The sequence below is a fragment of the Pteropus vampyrus genome, unplaced genomic scaffold (genome assembly GCF_000151845.1).
Source record: "Pteropus vampyrus isolate Shadow unplaced genomic scaffold, Pvam_2.0 Scaffold9, whole genome shotgun sequence".
Lineage (NCBI taxonomy): Eukaryota > Metazoa > Chordata > Mammalia > Chiroptera > Pteropodidae > Pteropus > Pteropus vampyrus.
Genome location: NW_011888790.1, coordinates 10366262 through 10388785, shown reverse-complemented (window position 1 = coordinate 10388785; position 22524 = coordinate 10366262). Strand labels below are relative to the sequence as shown.

Below are 22524 nucleotides of genomic sequence, written 5' to 3'. Positions count from 1 at the left end.
TATCTTAACATACCATATTGCTTACTTTGAAAAGCTAAAGGGGGTGTGTGTTATGTATGACATCAAAAAATAATGGGAAGAAGTTGAGGGTGTGCCAAGTAAAAGAATTCTTGTTAATTTACATCATAACCTCGAGCACTAAACATGTTCCATAAGGCCTACCAATTCCACTCTGGGAGAGGGGTACACCTTTTCAGCAGGCTGGAGAAGTTAGCAATAAAGGAGATAGGTTGACTTGATTTCTTTAATATGTGGTAATTTTAAAACATCCACAATTCTTCGGCATTCCCATCAAAAGATGAAGTCTAATTTCCCTTCCCTATAAACAAAGGCCAACATTGGTGATTTGTTTTCAACTAAGAATTTGACGGACAAGACTAGGTAAAAAAAAAAAAAATTCTGCCTACCTTTCTCTTAGGATGCTCTACCATGTTTTGAGTAAGCCAGATGATACAGGGAAGCCACATGTAGGTAATACACCCAAAGCCTCAGCTGAGATCTCATCCATCAGCCTGTATCAACCATCAGACATGTGAGTGAACCTTCAGATTATTCTAGTCCCCAGTTTTTAAACCATCCCAGCTGACAAGTGGGGCAAAGTGAGCTATTCCTGTTGAGTCTTGACCAAATTGCAGAATTGTGAAAAAAAAAAAAATTCCATTTTAAGCTACTGAATTTTGGGGTGGTTCGAGGCAGCAAAGATAACCAGAATGTTATATATATTAAACTTACCCCCACAGAGCCAAAATTTCCCATACTTACCATGTCTCCCAAGTTGTACTGGAGACACTAGTAGATATCCTAGAGGAAAATATTCTAAATGAAGTTGACAGGTACCTGGTAATTTGAGATTTCTGCCTGATAAACAATTTAGACATCCATTTATAAATTATTCTTAAATTCGGAGCCACGGCAAAACAGCTACTCCAAAACTGTAAACTTAGTTGCCAATGGTTTTGGGAATGGAGAATTTGGCTTTGGGCAGACTCTGCTCTGGGAGGAATTACTTCCATTATTTGAATATAAGTTGAGAGGGTGGCCCCAAAGTAATCTGTGATGTTAAAGTGCTGCATGGTAAATAAATACATATTTTTATTTTAAAAACAATCCATTTGGGATATTTTCAGCCTCTTGTGGTGATTTGTTGTATTTGTGAAGGACTGGTAACAACTCTCGTTCCCAAACATCTTCATCATTAAGTGTAGGGAGTCTTGCAGCTATCGATCTCTGTATATCCCCATAAATTCACAGTGCACACTAGTATATTGAAAGCCTTGAGATCCTGTGGTTGAGAAGTCTGTTTTAACTTGAAGAAAGCCTTACACTAAATTAGTTGTCCATGGAGCCACTAACACTTTAAGGAACACTGGGAAATGCTGGTCTGAACCATTGGTTCTCAAATGTTTTTTTATCTTAGGACCCCTTTATATTCTTAAATTACCGAAGACCCCAAAAAGCTTTTGTTTATGAGTTATATATACCAATATTTTCCATATTAGAAGTCAGACACATTTAAAAAAGATATTTATTACCTCGGACTTCTACTTATAGCCAAGTTAAAATAACAGGGACTAGATTTACCCTCTCACTTGAAACAATCAAAACCACAAATTACATTGAAAAAATATGGTGGTTTTTGTGACACTGGACAATAGACAACAAAGGACAATAATGGGGAAAATGAGATCAGTCTTAGGATTAGCGTCTACTGCTTTGAAAGTTTCCAAACTAAAGTGGAAGGAGGGAGAACACAGGTGGGACTGGAAGGCACCCTGACTTAAGGAGATAGAGCCAAGAATCCAGAGGGACTAAGGTGGCTAGAGGTGGAGGGACAACAGAGCTGCCCAGAGGAAAAAAAACTCCAGAAATAAGCAGAGAACATCCCAACCCCCAGCTTGCGAGTCTTCATGTGAGGTTACTAACTACCCAAGACTGGGAAAAAGCCATCTGAAAGACACAGGGAAGTGTCTGGTGTTCATATGTAGCCAGGAATAGTGCCCGTTCCTACCAGTGAGATTGGAAAACCTGATTCACGGGGCTTTGGATGGAGTGAGTACACAAGTCTTGCCTCACTAATGGGGCCCAATTAACCCTAAACTGAACACTGCTCTGGTCCTGCCTAACAAATCTTGGTTAAGAGCAAAGCCTGAAAGGATCATTGTTTCCAAATAACTGCATCCTAGAATGAAGCTCTGGAATTTTTATAAGAACACAGTAATATCTAGTATTCAGTTCATAGTGTCTGGCATCATCATGTCACCCAATCAAAAACTATCAGGCATTAAAGAAGCAGGAATACAATCCATAAAGAGGGAGAAAAATCTATCAAAACCAACCAAGACCTGACAGATGTGAAAATTAGCAGGTAAGGATATTAAAATTAATTATAATTGTACTCCATATTTTCAAAAAGTACATATGTGGAAAATATAAAAACAGTCCAAATCAGATATTGTAAGCAAAAACTATAAGTGGAAGATGAAAAATACACTGAATGGTATTAATGGCACACAATGCAGAAAAAATTTAAGTGAACTTAAAGACATAAAAACTATCCAAAATAAACAATGGGAAAAATAGAGAAGTTAAAAAGTGAATGGATCGATGAGCTGTAGGACAATCTCAGGTGGCCTAATATATGTACAGTTTCTTGAAAGAGAAGAAAATATTTCCAAATTTGATGAAAACAAATCTACAGATCCAAGAAGCAGCGGCGGGAGCAAGAGGCTTTCTAATGCTTTAAATGGAAATGGTCTCTCTCTCTGAGTGCTAGAAACATTACTATCTATTATTAAAAAGTATTTTTCGATCCAAGTAAGTTCTGATGGCAGACATATTCTGGTTAAATTTATGTGAGCAAAACATTTGTGGTCCAAAGGCAATGCGTTTAAGAGACATGGCTGAGACATCTTGAGTTTGTGACTTAGCTGACCAACATCACGGGACATTCTGAATATTCCACTTGGAATTACAGATTTTCCTATTTTAAGACACAAAGATATTTAATAGAAACCTCTTATACCAAGAACTTTATGAAACTGAAGGTTTACTTTCTGACAAGAAGCTAAGATTTCTTGTCCTGGTATGTACCACTTGTTTCCAATATCTCTATAAACTCTTACAACCAGACATCCATATCATAGCTACAATATATCAATCTAAGAAGGATTTGGGGAGAGGAGGCATCTGATCCACACAACTAGACAATGAAGAAAACAAAAGTACTTAACTGAAATGAAAACTGATGGCTTGCTGTAGAATTTGCTTTATTTTATACCTTGTGCAAATGATAATTACTGGAGCTCTACATATCATTGGAGGCATTACTTTCAATATTATAAAACAATTATGAAATGAGTACTAAATCCAATATGAAAATATTTAATACCACTGAGTTCTCAATTAAACCATAGACGATCATGTGAACAACAGGAAATGGTTCCTTCATAATCTGTCTTTTTGAAATTTCCAAATAAAAAAGATTTCTCATTCATTGCTTCTCAAGTAACTAATATCAACGTTTGGTAGGTTTCATTTTTCCATATTTTACTACACTGTCTTTAGACGTACTCATATTTAAAACTTGAAGATTCATACAGTCTCTGAGGATCCTAATTAACTCCATGGAATCCAAAATTCTTAGAGAAAAATTCTTTATTAAAAAAAATATTAATTACACAAATACACAAAATTGGGGTTGTTTTAGAATACCATCACCACCTTTTACTTGCCAATTTCTCCAATCCTGCAACTTGAATCCTAGTTAACTCAGATATAAATGTATAATCTTTTCATATCATATGTACCACTACCAGTGTTTCATCAATTTCTTGAAATGAATCGAGCGAAATAATAAGCACACATTTAAGAGTCAATATTTATTCTGATTAATATTTTACAAAATTTTGACAGGTTTAATTTATGTAAGGAGAGCTAATTTATTAAACACTTTACAGGTTTTTCTTTCCACAGAGTAACACAGTAAGTAGCAAAATAATACTTGGCACAGTTATAAATAAAGAAAATATAAAATAAAAATATCCATAGTATAAGTAAAAGGATGCCGTTTTACGCCTACTGATATTGCAAATAAACTCCTGGGAACCATAAAAATATGAAGGAAAAAAACTCAAAAGAAGAAATTCATGTTCAGAGCTGAGAAACAAGTTCCTATTTGCTAAATGTATCCAATTAAGCCAATATGAAGTATTCCCCAAAGGGTCACCACATACACAGCTTTAGAACTGGGTTAAGCTGGTTCTACACACAAGACCTACAGACAACTAAACAGAGGGCACACTGCTGCATAGTTGGCTCCTGATCATCTGACCATTTCTGAGTTATAGATTTCACTGGTACTATGGGATGATTAGTACTAAAGCTTTAACATTGCTAATATTTTCCATGTAATTTATATGCCTAGAGGTTTTTTTTTTTTAATTTAACAGAAAAAAAACATCTCTTCTGCACTGAAATGAATATTGTACCACAAAGAAAGAACATGGTAACAACACTCTTATGCAAACTGAGAAAACCACTATTCTATTTGACTGTTAATAAAAATGTATTCAATAAAAATTGCAACTGAGTCTCCATACGAAGTGGCTCAAAATACAAAAAATTAAAACAAATTCTAGCCTTTTATAAATAACTTTGAATTTAAAAATTATCTAAAATTTCTCCCAATTAGTAGTCAAAACTAGCAGAGACATTTGTAAAGTTAACCAGTTTTTTACACTCTATGACAAAATGGCACAATGCTATTGCCACTCCACACCCATCTCTTCCCTTTTCAAAAATAAAGTACATATGCCAATGTTCTAATATTAAAACACTCACATATACTAAGGGTAATCTTTTTGATGTGTGACTTGTGGTCAAAAAACTACTATATAAAAATGGTACTTGGAAATACTGAACATCAACTATATACATTTTCACTGCTCCTCTTACTAAGGCAAGGGGCGGGTATACCACTAGATTGCTTTAATGCCTGTAATCTGCATCTTACAGGGAATACTAATTTTACCAAGCATCGGACATGCAGTGAACTTGCAGGGTATAATGCCTATTAACAGCAATACTGAACATCACTAGAAGCTCATTAGTTATCTCCCTTTTTTTGGTTGGATAAAATGAAATGAGCAGCTTTAAACACACTAACACATACAGACACAAAGAAAAACTATTTGATAAATTATTTATATACAGATACACAATCTTTACACTGGTCTAGGATCTGTCGTCGGTCTGACCACCCTTTCCCCACCCTCCCCTAGCCCATTCCCTCTCACAGATTTCCCACAGGTTGCTCGAACCACAGTTTGCTACAGCACTTAAGAGGACTAAACCAAGTCTCACTCTGTAAACAATATTTATGAAAGGAGTAACAAATAGTTCACTGTGAGTATAAAAATGCTGCAACAAAAATTGATCAGTGCATCACGTTTAACAATAAGAAAATCTTTCTGAAATTGTGTCAAACATTAACAAATTTCAAAACATTAAATATTGAGAAAATTAAAATACCATTGGGGGTTGAACTGTTAGGTCATATTTTTAAAATCAGAATATACCATTAGCTTTTTTAAAATTCACATTGCTATGTACAGAGATCATGCTCTATCTTTAGCCAAACTCCATTATTTTGTCTATAATTTATTTTGCAGTTCAGAATTTAAAAAGTATATCCATTTCTATTACTGAGAATTTTGCAATAACTTATTCTGCCTTTTCTTGAAAATACCTCAACTCTTAAAAATTGGACTGTTCACACATCAAATTAAATTCTAATTTATGCTTTACTGGACAGTATGTGCTAGTATACATTCTATGAGGTGTATCATGCACTTAGTAGGGCTTTTAAGTTTGAACAAAATAACATGACTTACTATACTCATGCAAGTGCTTTATTATCAGACCATAAAACCTCAAAGCAAGGTTACTACAAATTATTTCACTGAACTAGAAATATATCAGCACTGCAACTGCTGATAGCAATAAAATATTGTTAGCACATTTTTTTGTGAACATTATTTTCTCGTGCCTTTGAAGACACATTACAGAATCCCTAAGAAAACCACATGATTTTCATTACAGTATTTACATGTACATTCTAAAAGGTACATAATACTAGTCTGAATCAATTTAAGACAACTCTCATGGAATTAAATGCAATACTATTAGTAGATTGCATCATAAAATTTGGCCATATACCATAAATTTAGTTTTAGCTAGACTCTAACATTTCTGCTTAGTATACCATATCTGTCAACAGAATAAGTTTACACTTTTTTCATGAAAAATGTTATGAGAACAAAACCAAAAAGTTGAGTATGTTGTGAATTCCCACCTTAAGATGTTTACTCTTCCCAGAAGTGGCAGTGTGTTCTGTCCATGTTTACTTTTGTTAATAAAAGTGTTGAAAAAAAGACTGAAAAATTTGCCGTTAGCCCTACATATAGCATGCTGTTGTTCAAAGGATGTGGATTCTAGTGTGAGAGAGACACGGACAGACACAATCTCCAGGCACCACTCAGCAATATGCTTCGTATGATAAAGATATTTCTACACGAGCTGGTACCCAGATCCAGATATTTGGTCATATTCTATTGTATACTGCCTGGTCCAGTCCACGATAACAGGACGAAAGAGGCCACAGCATCGAAATTCAAAGAAGTCTATAATATTCCTTACACATCCATGGCTAAACCACCCCCACCAAAAGAAAAGAGAAAAAGAAAAAGTCTATTAGTACAATTATTTAATATATGAGTTTAATATAATTTTGATGTTAAATATATTTTTCTTCTAAACTTAAAAACTCAGGTTACTTGCCAAAAAGGACTTGTTTATAACTATACAAAATATTTACTCATTCATGTTTCTTCACAGCTTGGCCAACTCTGGTTTTTCTTTTCTCTTTTGCTAACTTAATGGGTTACACAATTATATTTTAAAGTTATTCAAATTTGTATTTCATTCCTGTGTCACATGTCATTTTTGATAAAACCTTTCCTTGATTGATGGCTCTTTGGCAAGGAGACAAACTATATCCAAAATTGAGAAAGTAAAAGACAAAATAATTACAACAACATGAATTTGGCAGTGTACCTAAAAGTAACAATGTAAAAAACAGAATTGTCCAGGATAAGTTCAGGGAATTTTAGGACTTTAAGAACATCTTTGGAAAAGTAGTCAGTTTTACATCTTATATAATTACTGTGCCTATGGGAAAATTCTCAAAACTACCCAATTTTTGCTTTAATTAAACGTTTGCTTGATTTCCAGAACCATGCAATAATTAATAGCACTGCAAAAGCTTGAACGTGGTAGGCAAGTAGCTTGAATAAAACTCCAAGTTCTAAAAATTTCATATAATTAGGAAACTACTGTTTCTTAGCATCAAACTGAATTCAAATTTTAAAAATGTATATATATAAAAATAGAACAGTCTCTTTAATGGTGTCGGAGAAACTGGATAACCATATGCAAAAAAAAAAAATGAAAGTGGACCACTACCTTACTCCATACACAAAAATTAAGCTAAAAGGAATTAAAGACTTAAACATAAGACCTGAAACCATAAAACTCCTAGAAGAAAACATAGGCGGTAAGCTCCCTGACATTGGTCTTCGTGATGATTTTTTGAATCTGACAACAAAAGCAAAAGTAACAAAAGCAAAAATAATAATTGGAATTACATCAAACTAAAAAGCTTCTGCACAGCAAAGGAAACCATAACAAAATGAAAAGGCAACTCACTGAATGATGAAATATTAGCAAATCATACATCTCATTAGGGATTAATATCCAAAATATATAAAGAACTCTTACAACTCAATAGCGAAAAACGAAATAAACAAAAGAAAACAAAAAAACAATCCACTAAAAAATAGGCAGAAATTCTGAATAAATATTTTTCTGAAAACATACAAATTGCCATCAGGTACATGAAAAAATGCTGAAGATCTTTAATCATCAGAGAAATGCAAATCAAAACCACAATGAGGTATTACCTCACATCTTTTAGAATGACTATTATCAAAAAGACTAAAAATAATAAGTGTTAGTGAGGCAGTGGACAAAAGGGAACCCTTAAGCACTACTGGTAGGATTGTAAATTAGCGCAGCCACTATGGAAAACATCATGGAGATTCCTCAAAAATTAAAAATAGAACTATTATATGACCCATATGACCCAGCAATTCCATTTATGGGCAATTACCGAAAGAAAATAAAAATACTAACTTGAGAAGATAAATGCGCCTCCCTGGTCATTGCAGCATTATCTACACTAACCAAGATATAGAAACAACCTAAGTGTCCATTGATGGATGAATGGATAAAGAAAATGTAGTATGCATATACACATACAAACACTGGAATATTATTCAGCCATAAAAAAGAAGGGAATCTTGCCATTTGTAACAACATGGATGGACCTGAGGGCATTATGGTAAATAAAATAAGTCAGACAGAGAAAGGCAAATACCATATGATCTCACTTCTTTCTGGAATCTAAACAAACAAACAAACAAAAACCAAGCTCATAGATAGAGAACAGTTTGGTGGTTGTCGTAGGTAAGAGGTGGGGGTTGGGTGGAGGTGAAATGGGTGAAAGCAGTCAAACAGTACAAATTTTCACTTATAAAATAAATAAGTAATGGGTATATAATATACAATATGGTGACTATGGTTAATAATACTGGGCTGCATCTCTGAAAGCTGCTAAAAGTGTAGATCTTAAAAGTTCTCATCACAGAAAAAAATATTTTTTTAACTATGTATGGTGACAAGTATTAACTAGACTTACTGCAGTGATCATTTTGCAATGTATACAAAAATGATTATGTTGTACACCTAAAATTAATATAGTGTTATATGTCAATTTTACCTTAAAAATATATAAAACTAGGCATGTTAGAATTTTTCTATCATTTGGGGGAAATAAATAATTCTCACTGAAAAGTAGCTGCCCTACAGTCTGGAAAATTTCTCTAAATATGAATTTCCATTAACTGTATTTTTAAAAATCTTATTTTGCTTATCTGGATAACATTCATTTTTTAATGAAAATTTGTAAATTGAGTGAAAGGTTAAAGAACAAATACTAAATGTTAGTAGGTCAATAAAATCCAAATTGTGCAATTAAGAAAAAAAGAATCACAAATTTAGAAACAATTAATGTAGTGAATTCTAAAGTTATGATAAACTAACCAGTGCTATGTCTGGTAGAAATCTAGAATTCAATAGGATTTTTAAGCTATTTTACATATTGCTAAGTAAAAGAAATATTTCTTGTTTAATATCCTATTGCCATACCTAAAGAAAACACTTCTCTTTGATATACTCACTAGAAAACTGCTGAGTCTGGTTTAGTAGGAAATTTATATGCCAAGGGAAAATATTAAATTCATAAATATGTACGTACTTGAATGGACTTTCAATAGATGTTGTTGTGACTTTAAAGTGCTTGTATCTTCTGGCATTCATTCTTTCATTTGTAGTAATACCTAAACATGATATCTAAGAGATAAGGGAAAGCAAACCATTAACTCTCTCAATATTTAATATAAAATAAGTTAATTCTCAAGAGGACCAAGACAGAGAGAAAAACGATGAAGCCTGTTTTTGGTTTTCCATTAGGAGATCATTAAGCTAGTTTACATGACATCATTTTGACTCCATGAAAATTAGCTAGTTAAATGGGGAAAATATTTAAAAACAGGTTACTTGGCATTCTACACACATGGAGAGATGGACACTGTGTACACAGACCACCTCTCCATCAGCCCCTTTAAGAATAAGCTTTTTAAAAAAGTCCTTAATTTAAAAAAAGACTCAAATAAATACTGGTATCTGTGGGTAATAAAACATTACTATTAAAATGAAAACAAAATTAGTGGCATCATCAATCTAAGCTCACAAATATACTCAATTGGATGTATCTGAATCAGGGAAAACAGAAATAAAGAGTTCTGTCAAGAGTGGTATCCAAAGTCAAAAGTTCGTAATATGAGAAGAAGGAGAAGAGGAGGAAGGAAAAAGAGACAGAAAGGAAAAGTAAATTAAAATTTTAATTCTTGAAAAGAGTGGTTAGAAAGAGAATACATTATCATCTTTTAAGCAAGAAGTGAATTTTTAAAGAGTTTCCAGTTAGCACAGTGAAGAATAAATAATGCATTTGTGAATACCTGGTACATCTGACACATGAGTAATACAGCCACCCACATGAAATGAAAAACACTGTTCAGAAACATCCAAAACATCCAAGGTGAACATGTGGCAATTTGAGTAATATATGTCCAAAATCCATCCTTGGTGTAAGTGGTCTCACAATGGAGTCCCCAGTCTAAAATGAAAACAGAAGTACTCATATTTACTCAAATATCATCCAAGCACCCTGTGTAGGTATTTGTGGTAGGCACCACTTAAAAAACATGATCTAATAAGAGTCTAGCTTTAATTAATGGCTTTCAATGCAATTTTTTTATACTCTTAAATAATCTCCTTCTACATTAGTGAAAAACATATCAAAAACAAAAGCAGCAGCCAGTCTTAAAAAAAAAACTATACTATAACAACATATAGTTTTTATTTGATGCGTATTACATACATATGTTTGAGGGCATAGTCTCCTTTTTCATTAGGGGAATAACAGAGATTATTCTTAATATCTGTGGAAGTAGGAGGACCAGGAAATCATCCTTCTGAGACTTATTTTTAAGCTAGGATTTAATATATCTTTATGCTAAGTGCTACGAAGTCCTAAAAGCATAGTAACAAATACCTTCATTTAAATTATGACCTCAATACAATGAAAAAAACCCCCAAAACTCTAAAATACTAAACTCATATGACAAGTCAACGACAACTTATTCTTAAAAGAGTAATTCTAATATCTTTTAATATTCACTAATAGGCAATAATTACACCTGACTTTTCAAAATATTTCAAGTTCTGGGAAACTTAACTTCAACTATATTTTTCTACTTGGTAAGAAAGAGTAACTAGCACAATCATAAAATCTATAAACTACCAGAGTAAAGCAAGTCATGTGAAACATGTTGGTGTATTTTACCCAGAAGTTTTTCAAACGCTACTAAGCCAACATGTTTTTCAGGGGACACACATTATTAGAAGGTAGTTAACTGACAATTCTGTTGCCTACACTGTATGTTGAACTTGTTCCATAGTTCTATTATCTAATTTTTTCTGTATACTTCATTGCATTGAGATGCCCCAAACGATAATTTTGTTAAAACTTTTGTCATTATATTTTTTGTTAATATGGTAAACATGAATATGCAAACACTTATGTTTTAAGAAGAGAAAAAACTAATTGTACTCACAAGAAATACAACCATAAATCATCCAGCAGATCATAAAAAGCAAGAAGAATAGGTAGCCCATAAAGTACCTATGGTTGCCTGCACCTAAAGAACAACAAAGGAGCAGTTTTTTTCAGCTAGGAAAAAAAAACAACTGGAAATATTCTGTGGAGGGGTGGGTAGAGTAGGGGGGATTGCCGTGAAAGGTACAACAGAACTTAGACAATAATCACATACATTAGTATTTTAGAAAATGTTCTTCAAAAAAAATGTTTTAATAGTCTTAAAATAAGAATGCTTGTAATTACACACAAAAATGTGATGACTGCAATAATATTCATTCTGAAGGCAAGAGTCCCAATGAACCAAATTAAATAAGAATTCTGAGCTTTAATCCTACTGTGTGCTTTGTGATGTTTAAAATAACCCTATTTTAGCTTTAGTTTTATAAACTTTATAATGCAACTTTCCAAAGGCTTCCCCCCAAGAAAGTCACACAATTTTTATAATGTTTCCCTGATGTTACCTCTTAAAATTCCCAGAGCCATCTCTCAGATCACTTAGTCTATCAGACTATACCATTCTTGAACAATGAGGTATGTAGAGTTCTTATCCGTCATTCCTCTCTGCCTCTGTACTAATATCCTTTCAAATATTTTTACCTTTTCTCTAGTATAACTAAAATTCAAAATTATTTAATATATGAGTCTTCTCAAAAAACTAAAAAACAATACTATCTGCCTCCTTCTCGATTTCACTATTCTCCAGTGGAGAAAACAGAAAAGAGTAGGGACCAGAAAAAAATGATAGAGAAATTATATCAATATTTTCTAGACTGATTTTATAACTTTTTTCCCTCTCCTGCTCAACTGAGATGCTGTTTTGTCAACCAGATGATGAGGAGAATGGGAATATACAGTAGAGTACAAGAATGAACTTTCTACTATCTGCTTTAATACTGTACTTTATTAATTACCTAACTTAAATGAACAATATATTTAGAAATTACTAATAAAACTTACCTACACAGTTACCCACCCATGGGCAATGATGATCAAATTTCGCTATACAGCGGTTGCATACACCACAATGTTTGGACCTCACTGGTTTCCGTATCTGTTAATAGGCATGTTAAAAGATTATGAAAGGCACTATACCTAAGAAAGGAAAGCTGAACATTTATTTTCTCAAAATATACTTATGAAAAAATAAAACTACATTTTTTTGGAAAAATTTATATCAAGTTTTCCAAAGGGGGAAAAAACAAAAATCATTATTGTTTTAATAAAATTTCAACTGCAACAACAAAGAAGAAAAAGATAAAGCTACTCCAGAATATAAGCTCAAGAATGGAGTAGAATCATTAATTTGCAAAAATGATTAAGAATCAAAGACCAATTTGCTGTTTGAATGAATGGTACTATATTTAATTCATATCCCTCAAATTTCTGAATAATAAAAACATCATTCTTTAGGTTTGTAAATAAAAATTTATTATGATTAATGGTCATGATACTAGTTGTTCTTTAAAAAAATTAAAGTGTTTCTTAGTAAAAGGAAGGTCAAGTTAGAAGTGAATAAAAGCAGCTTTTAAAATTCAAAATCATTTAATATATGAGTCTTCCTAGTTAACAAATCTAGCAAAAAACAATAAATATTCACATCCATTTCTCTTTTAGTGTCTCCTGTGGGCTCAGATTAAGGTACAGCATGTACCCTGCTGAAATGCATGACGATATCTAAGAAAGTACAACATGCTTAGGAAGTTTAGGTAGTCCCTATTCCTTGCAAAAGAAACTCCACAAAATACATTATTCACTTTTAAGTCAATAAAGAATACATGTTTATGATGTTTTAAGTATTGGGAAATGTTTTACTCTACATTACTTTAAATCAGCCAAGTGAAAACAAGAATCTATTAGTGATCTTCAAAGGACTGGTAGTCCCAATGCTGGATGTACAACAACAGAGTTATTAATCTAGGCCAGAAACAAAATATATAATATCCTTCACTGATGTTTCAACAAAAGCACTGCTATTTTTCTAATAGTATGCATAAGATTATACACTATTCTGAGGTACTTAGAGAAAGGGATAGGTGGACTATGTAGTTCTTACATGTACTAAAATGATCTGTGGACCAAAGAAAAGGGTAAGTTATTCTTCACCAAAGATATGAGACGAAATCTATTTAAGAGAAAGCAGTAGGATATATCAAACAAATTCTACACCCACTTCCAACCTTCAGCTACATTTCCCCTTTGGGAATTCACTTGTCAATGAATTCTAAACTAAAGACAGACACAAGGCTCCTGAATATAAGTCTCTTCAGTTCACTTACAGGGTAATTAATTTTTAAAAAATTCTGATCTACATGTGTATTCTTAGGGACTTGTCTATTTATCAAAGTGAAGGATACCCATATGACAAATACTTCTGTCCATTTGAATCATTTTATAATAGGATATGCTTTTTACTTTACAACATTAAATTATCTATCCAGAAGTACACAGCTTACAAGAACATAATATGTAATAAAACATTTATCCTATGATGACAAAAATAGCCTTGTTCTTACCTAAAATACTTAACTGTACTGAGTAACTCTATAACGAATTTGTTTGCCATGTGGCAAATACATCAGGAATGCATTCTTGACTACAGGATATAATACTTTTTTAAAGAATGCTTGGAAATACAAAAGAATCTAGTCAGCACCCTAAAGTTGCTACTAAAAAAAAGTAAAGCAGTAGATATTTTGAATATTCAAAATCATGACTGTTTGGTCAAAGAATGTTAAATGAAACAACTTAAAAAATGTAGCATTAGAGGTCAGTTTCAAAAAAAAAACTCATTTCTTAACCGTAAACTATTTTATTATTCAAACATTAAGACATTAATTCAGTTGTAATGTATAACTTAAAGGTATAAAAAAGCATTTAGTTTCAGGTATGATTTGAAGATATTTCAATTTCCATGTAGAAAAACATGGTGTACCCGTTGTGGTGGTTTATACATTTTTCACAAGAACTAATTATAAAAATTAAGCAAGAAATAATTAAAACACTAAACAGTACTATTCTATAGAAATCTGATGTCTATAATAATAAAATAAAGTCAATATTACTATACCTGATTCCATAAGTAAACACTATTTAATTTCATATATATCTTAAATCTTTGACCTGGTTGAAGATGACAACTTTTAATATCAATGACAAAATAGTGCTCAAAGTTGCATAAACATTCTAATATAGACAGACTGAAACAGTTTGGAGGCCATTTTACCTGAAAAGTTATCTAATGAATTTTCCCACTATGACCTTGAAATATAAGAATTTTCTTAAAATGTAAATAGAAAAAACTATAGTATTAAGAAATCACACTAAACCTTAAAATAAGGCTTTACTACTTAGTTTTTTATTGTTGAATTACATTTTAAGAGAGAAACAAAGAATGAATACGAATGAACGGCATCTTCTGAATCAGAAATGGAGTGAAGTTCTACCATCAGAGGGAAAAAGCACACTGAGGAAACATTGTTTTACCATTTTTCCTCTTGTACCATGGTCTATTACCATTTTTCTTGGCAGGTATGAGATGTGCTCAACCAAAAAGCAGAAGAAACTGTTCTCCTTATTCCTCACACCCTCTATGCTATGCCACTGCTAGGGGAAGGAGAGAGAGGGAAAAATAAAGAAAAAAATACTACCAAACAGGTACTGCAGAATATACTGAGGTCCAGACTTCCTGTCTCTGCAAGTTCAACTATTGTCTGTGAATTAAAAAAATATATTTTATTCAAAACTGAAAAATGTTCACCAACTATTGTGCCATCAATATCAATCAATAAACATGATGTTCATCTTTAATTAACCAATGTTTTAGTTCAAATAAAATCTTTTGTTCATTTACTTCTATTTCACTACAGTATGAATATAGGAATTTTATTTCTTAATATGAAAAGGAAACCCTAAACTTAGTTATGAGAATATTCCTCTGAGAATAAAACTAAGTTAGCTACTGTAAAAACTGGTCTGATTAGATTTTGATGATTAAGACATGAAAATAAACCTAAATCCAAAAAGAACTGGATTTTCAGCACTGGATTATGACTAAGGAAACCTGGAAAACCAATTAGCAGTAATGTCTGAAGAATACTAATGTAAGAGTACAATCTCTATGTAGCGTAGAAAAAGGGGGATTAGACCATAAGAACATGACAGTATTTTAGTTTATTGTAGACAGAAATAATTCATCAGGACTTGTTTTGTTTACAGAAACTAGATAAAATAGCTCTTAAAATAATCCTGCCTCTATTCCAAGTCTCTACTTACTTAACATCTTTAAATAATAAATTGAGTTTCCTAAGTACCTGCACCATAGGTGAGAGGTGCCCTAGATTATATACAAATATATATATATATATATACACATACATACACATATATATATATATATATATATATATATATATACACACACACATACACACACAAATATTTCAGTTTTTGGAGTGATATATTAGCACTGTTGACCAATTTATTGGCCTTCCAGTTTACAGTCACTCAATATTTACTGAGTAGATATTATTTGCTGAGGGTTTACAGAAATGTTCAAAATATTGTATTTACACCTCAAGGCTATTACATAGCCTTATAAATAAGAGAAATATGAAATTATAAAATGTCATGAAAGTATAAGGACAGGTATCACAAGAGCACCAAGTGCGAGCATCAACTATACATAACCTCATTTTGGTCTGAAATTTCTTTAAATTCTAAAAGACAGTCTTCCTTTGTACTCTAATATCTGCTATAAATACTAATAATTTGGCAGTGAAACACATGTGACTAGTTAAATTATATCTTGCTACCTTTTTCTTTTGTTCTTCTGTAGCTTTAATTATCCCTGGATCTGATTTCCAAGATTTCCCAAAATTGTAGAAAAGTGCAACACTATTGGCAAGGAATGGAAGATGGATAAATAAAAAGTTGAGATGTGCTTAAAGTTAAGGAATCTAAAGAAGTAATGATAAATGAGTTACTCTTATAGGTAAACTTATAATTCATAAAATTTTACTACAAAAAATGCCAATCAAAAAATACAACTTGGTTTATTTATTACATCAAAATAGTTTACATCTACTATACAAGCTGGTTTATCTATTACATCGAAATGGATTACATCTACTACACAGGCTGGTTTATTTATTACATCAAAATAAATTACATCTACTATACAAGCTGGTTTATCTATTACATCAAAATAGATACATTTTTCCATTATGTTCAAAACTAAATGTAAAAAGTAAAACTGATTTTTTTATAAACTTTTTAAATCATGTAGGCTTATCAGACACTTTTTAAAAGTCAGTGAATACATTAAAAATTCATTGAATACATCATTTTAAAATGGTCATTATTTCTTGACAAAAATGAAGAGATTTCTCATGTTCAACATAATTAACATATTACTTCATTTATATGCATTAAAATCTTTATATATCTACCAAACACTTAAGATATAATATTCATATATGTAAAAGACTGCTTTTAAATTCTCTATTGCCTTTTTGAACACATTCAAGTTGATCTTAATTTTAGAAAAAATATTTATAAAGTTACTTAAAACAAAGTTTCTATGTTCACATTTTTCTAACAAAAACATATCAGATGTACTAGGTATTTATAAATGTAAGTAAAGAATCAAAGACTTTTAATTTTAATTTAAAAACACTAAGAAAAATGTTGCTAACGCAATACATTTGAGACACCAAAATGTCTGGAATAGCCAGCTTTCATTTTCATGATTTTATGTAGGTACAGTATCATACAATAATTTTGTAAGATTTTTGGGCATTATCACATATACACACTATTTACATTTCTTATGAAATACAAAAAAAGAACAGTGTTTTGAATAAAATGATCCTGTTTGGTAAATATCAAAACACTAAATAACCACTTAAAATACAGGAGAAAAAAGGAAGAAGAAAATGAGTAATTATCATCACCTGTCATATACAAAAGTGGTATCTCATTCTCTAGACCCTGGTATCTCCCACCTTTCGCCATCCTTATTTCAGAAAATGCACTGGCATAGACAGCGGAGAGTAATAAACAGAACATCAAATTTTCAGTTGTTCCAAAAGCTAAAAATTTGAGAATAAAGCAGGGTAAATGTGCAAAGAATGCTAAACCCAGGCAATTTTCAGGGGCACTACCTTTACTTACTGTATCGGTTTCAAAAAGGTGCTAACATGTAAATAAGTAGGTCAAGTTATCATAGCCTGGATGAAGTTTGCAGGAGACTAACTACGAACTCAATAAATAACTACAGATTTCAAAGGGATATTAAGTATCAAGAAGAACTTAAAATTTCTTTGCTTGTTCTTTAAAAGAGATTAGATATCTTCAAATAATAGTTTGAATTTAGCTTTACCAATAGGTCAAACTAGCTACTTTTTAAAATTTAACTGTAACAGACGCTCTATAAATGGCATAGCTGTTTTTTGTAAAGGCTTAAAACAACCTTTATTCCTGAAGAAAATTAGAAAATGCTAAGAAGTATAAAGACAAAGCAATAATTCCACAACTCAGAGATAACTTCCTTTATTTTTGGCACTGTGCATTTTTTATCACACTGGGATCATAGCATATTTATTAACCTTAATAAAATAATGGTCATTAATCAACAACTATGTGGCATTTAAGCTGTTTGAGAACTCTATGATAAATCCTGCTATCCCTACTTTACAGATAACAAAACTGAGGCAGAGGTTAAGTAGTCCAAGGTTACAGAGTAGATTAGAGTAGAGCAGGTATTAAAATCCAGGTTTTTATTATCTATGCTATATTGCCTCCCCAAAGTACTAAGAAGAACGTCTTAGGTTATTAAATATTACAGAAAAATATCTTTGTGTATGTACATTTTTAAGGATAAATATATATTTTATATTGTCAGATTATTTCCAGAAAAACAAACCAAATTTATAACACCACTAGCAACAGGTTTATATTGCTTGATTACTACATTTGCATTAGCACTGAGTAAAGAAAAAAATGTTGCCATTTTAGAGGCAAAAGTGTTATTTTATGGTCTTAATTTGCATGTGCTTTCATGTTTAAACAGTTCTCCAATTAGAGATAAAACAAATATTTGTCATCAATGTTTTCATTTAAATATTTACAAAATCTTTTTTTACATTTAATTCTTTAATCTGCTGGGATGTTATTCTGATGCCTACTGTGAAATGCGGCTCTAATTTACCATAATACCCAACAAAATGAACCCAAAACAGTAAATCAAACCTACCAAGTGGCCCTCAAAACACCAGAACTTTAGAAAGGGGACAAGCCACACCACATCATACTCTTCAGACTGGAGTTCAAGGAAAGAAGATTCTAGTGAGACAGGATGCCTGGGGAGTTCCTAATACCACTATCAGTTGTTATTAAGTAGCATGAAAAATGTAGACGGGAAGACAAACTCAGAATCCCACTCTAGGCCACATGCCTGCGAATTCATATGTCTAGCCCTAACCTCTATTGTGAGTATACCTGGAGTTAAGGTTTTTAGGAGATAATTAAGGGTTAAAAGAGGTTATGAAGGTGGGACCCTAATGTGACAGAACTGTGGCCTTCTAAAAAGAAGATCTCTCATGCTCTCTTAGGGAGAAGGTGGCCATCTGTAAACCAGGAATATCACTTGCGACTGAGTGAGGAAAGGGTGTGTGAGAGCAATGACTTCTCTAATAAGAGGAAAGGAAGATACCAGCTTCTCCCTTCACATTATTCATTATAAACAGTAGGTCAAATATATATAAGAACTTAAAGAATATCTTCAAATGATTTCACAGAAACTTTGCACATGTGCTCAAAAAAGATATAAGAATATTTATAGCAATATTGTTGAAATTCATAGAAAGTGATGACTGGATACCAGAAGACAGGTATTAAAAAAGTTAGAGGATATGAGAAGGAAATTAGGAAAGATACAGAAAATTGAAGAAGTCTTAATAAACTATAGAAAAAAATGCTTGGGGAAAATGCAGAGAAATGTAAAAATGATAATTTTGCACTCTCTTTTTATATATGTAATCAACCCACACTCTAGAAGTTCTTCATATCTATCTTTAGTTTAAAATTTTAAACTGACTGAAAAATTTATTTTTAGACAAAAATTTCTAATAACCTATGTCAATACTTCAATAGTGGTACCAACCACAGCTGACTGAACTGGTTATGACAGTGAATTTTCGAGCTGATTATTATAAAAGAAGCATGGACAATGAACAAAATTTTCCAATAAATAAAAGGACAAGACGTAAGATAAAATCACTCAAAAATTTAACACCCAGAGATAACCACTGCTAAAACTACATAAACTCGCCTTGAGTTCTCAAACTCTGTGCATTTAAAATTAGAATTACTCTGTAAATTTAGTGTTTTTTTCACTTATTATATCCTAAGTATTAGCCCATATCACTGTGTGTTAGAAAAGTATTTTAATGGCTATTTTATTCCATACCATATATAGTGTAACGTAAGAAATTATGCCTGTATTCAGGTTGAATATTTAGGTTGTTTCCATTTTTCCATATTATAATAGTACTATGATAAACGTAGTAGTAAATAAATATCTGATCTTATGAATGATTAAGAGATCAAAGGGTATTTTTAAAGCTCTTTCTAGAGGTTGCTAAATTGCTTTACAGGAAACTTTAGGAACTTAAAATTATGTTCAGAGTATAGTATAAAGATGTTGGAAGAGAACTGTATCAGGTCAAAAGGGTGGTTCTACACCAGACTCTTGATAATCACCTACCTTTGTGAATTTGAGCAAGACACACAACTTCTCTGAACCTCAATTTTCCACTGGTTAGAAAATAGCGTTAGTTTATTTTTTTAATCTCAAAGAATTGTTCTAAGAACCAAGTAAAATACCTCAAAGAGCTATAAACCAAAAAGCACTGAATAAATATAAGGTGTTTAATGGGGTGATAATTATTTAATAGTAAAAAAGAATAAGAACTTATTAAAACAAATAGATTATATCAACATAAAATGCATATCCACAAAAACACTTAAGTTGGGTATCATATTATGAAAAACATAACATTGATCCTCACTAAAAATTTATTTATAATCCCCAAATCAATACTCACAGTGTTTCTGCAGTAATTTATAGATATGCACACAAAGTGGAAAGTAATCTGAGTCACCCACAGCACACATTTATAGCCAAGTTGAACAAGGCAATAATCTCTTGTCTTCATGTTTCAGCTCTCATACACTAAACAACTGCCTTTTTTTATGGTCTATCTAGGGCTATATTTTTCACATTTTTGTGCTTTTTGTTGGGTGATTTTTCCTTTTTAAATGACCTCCAAGTATAGTGCTGAAGTACTATGTAATGTTCCTAAGTGACAGAAAGCTATAATGTGCCTTACAGAGAAAATACATGTGTTAGATATGCTTTGTTAGATATTCAAGGAAGGGTTACAGTGCTGTTGGCTATGAGTTCAATGTTGATGAATCAACAATATTAAATTTGGTTTTTAAACCGAAACATGTAAAACAGGAGGGTTATGTACTGATTGGCTGACAAAAATGTTGTGACCAGAGGTTTACAGGAATCTAAACTAATCTTTTTCTCCTAGGAACAATGGGTATTTGCAGCAACTTTACAGTGCATAACTACCATAAATAATGAAAACTGACTGTAATTCTATTTTTCAAAACTAGTCTAATCAGTTTCAATTACATATGTAGTGATTAGCTGCATGAAGAAAGTGGCAGAAGCAACAGCAAGGAGACTGAGGTCAGCAAGAGGTTGTCCCTGACAGTTGCTGCTATTTTATCTCTGTATCTTAATCATTACCTTATACTTTTCCTGACTAACATCCTTTGTGTATCCATTATAAATTAATCTTGACTCTTTACTGTTCCCTTCCTACAAGCTTCTTGAGCTTCTCTCTCTGACCTCAAAAATTTAATGCTGAAAAACAAAAAAAATGTAGCTCTAAAATCACATAGGACCTAGAGATATGGTTCTTTATATTATAGAGAAGTATAAAAGTTTTTTTCATAACCACAATTTAAAGTTATTTGTGATTTCATTCCACATTGCATGAGTATCATATGCATATATACAAACATTCAATATGTAAATGCACATTTAAAGCCCATTGGGACATAAACTTAGATTTAAAAAGTCATATATAAATAATAACAGGTACTTATTTAGCATTTTTTACATGTCAGGTATGCCCTAAACTATATTAATCTTTTCAAGAATTCTCAGAGACAGTTTTATGATCATCCCTCCTTTACAGACAAGTATAAAACTTAGTATTCTCGTACTACAATTTTTATTTAAAATTAAATTAACGTGCAATTTATTCAGTGTTATTTTAAAAAGGAACTGTATCCCAATCTATTTTAAAGGCAGAATTATTCAAACAGGACAGTTAAACAGACTTGATTGTTCTGGCGTTCCCTTCAAAATCTGCCTCTCACATTCTCGACTCCCCAGCTTTGAAAACTTGCATAGCTATTTTTTCCCCTATATCCAAATAAAGAAAAGAAAAAAATTCAAATTACACTACTTAAAACTGCCTGGCATAAAGTTTTCATTATTTGATAATTTACTAAATTTCCTACTTTTCTCCAATTACATGTATAACAGATTAAGAGTTCAGCAAGTCTAAAAGTATTTTGAGATGGGAACTAATTTTTTCTCTTGCACATAAAATTCACTGTCCAATTTAGGAAATAAAGCTAGAAAATATGTCTGGAATACTAAAGTCATTTCAGAGGTCAGTGCTCTTTTATAAATTTAAAATAGTTGAGGTAATGAAAACAAGCAAATCTGTTTTACTCATACTAAAATATCCCAATAAGACAATTATAATGCTTAAAACATACATGAAGAACAATTTTTAAGTCAAAGTATGATACAAAGCTAGATGGGCTAGTGAAAACTACGACAAGAAAAAATTTCAATAGATACTTAAACTAAGGAAGTATTTAAAAAGTACTATACTTTTCTGAAAGTAATCATATAATACTATAAAAATTACAAGTGTAGCTATAATTGTGCCTTATTCTCAAAAATCAAATAAGCATGTTTTGTTTTTTAACTAAAATAGAAGACAAATTAACAAAAAGAATACATCATTATGTCA

At 31.7% G+C, this 22524-nt stretch overlaps 1 protein-coding gene across 2 annotated transcripts in view; it reads right to left on the bottom strand.

Annotated features, from left to right (window-relative positions):
• Positions 1–3863: 3863 nt before the first annotated feature.
• Positions 3864–22524, bottom strand: part of ZDHHC17 (zinc finger DHHC-type containing 17) — an 80592-nt gene continuing 61931 nt past the window's right edge. The window contains exons 11-17 of one of the 2 annotated variants that reach the window (XM_011374629.2): positions 16210–16334; positions 15046–15108; positions 12356–12449; positions 11355–11438; positions 10197–10354; positions 9434–9528; positions 3864–6706 (exon numbers count right to left, since the gene is read on the bottom strand). In XM_011374629.2, the coding sequence (XP_011372931.1) occupies positions 6568–6706; positions 9434–9528; positions 10197–10354; positions 11355–11438; positions 12356–12449; positions 15046–15108; positions 16210–16334 (758 nt within the window). In that variant the 3' untranslated portion in view covers positions 3864–6567. Of the gene's footprint in view, positions 6707–6754; positions 7050–9433; positions 9529–10196; positions 10355–11354; positions 11439–12355; positions 12450–15045; positions 15109–16209; positions 16335–22524 lie in introns of those variants that run through there. The other variant, XM_023521077.1, reaches the window with a different exon arrangement.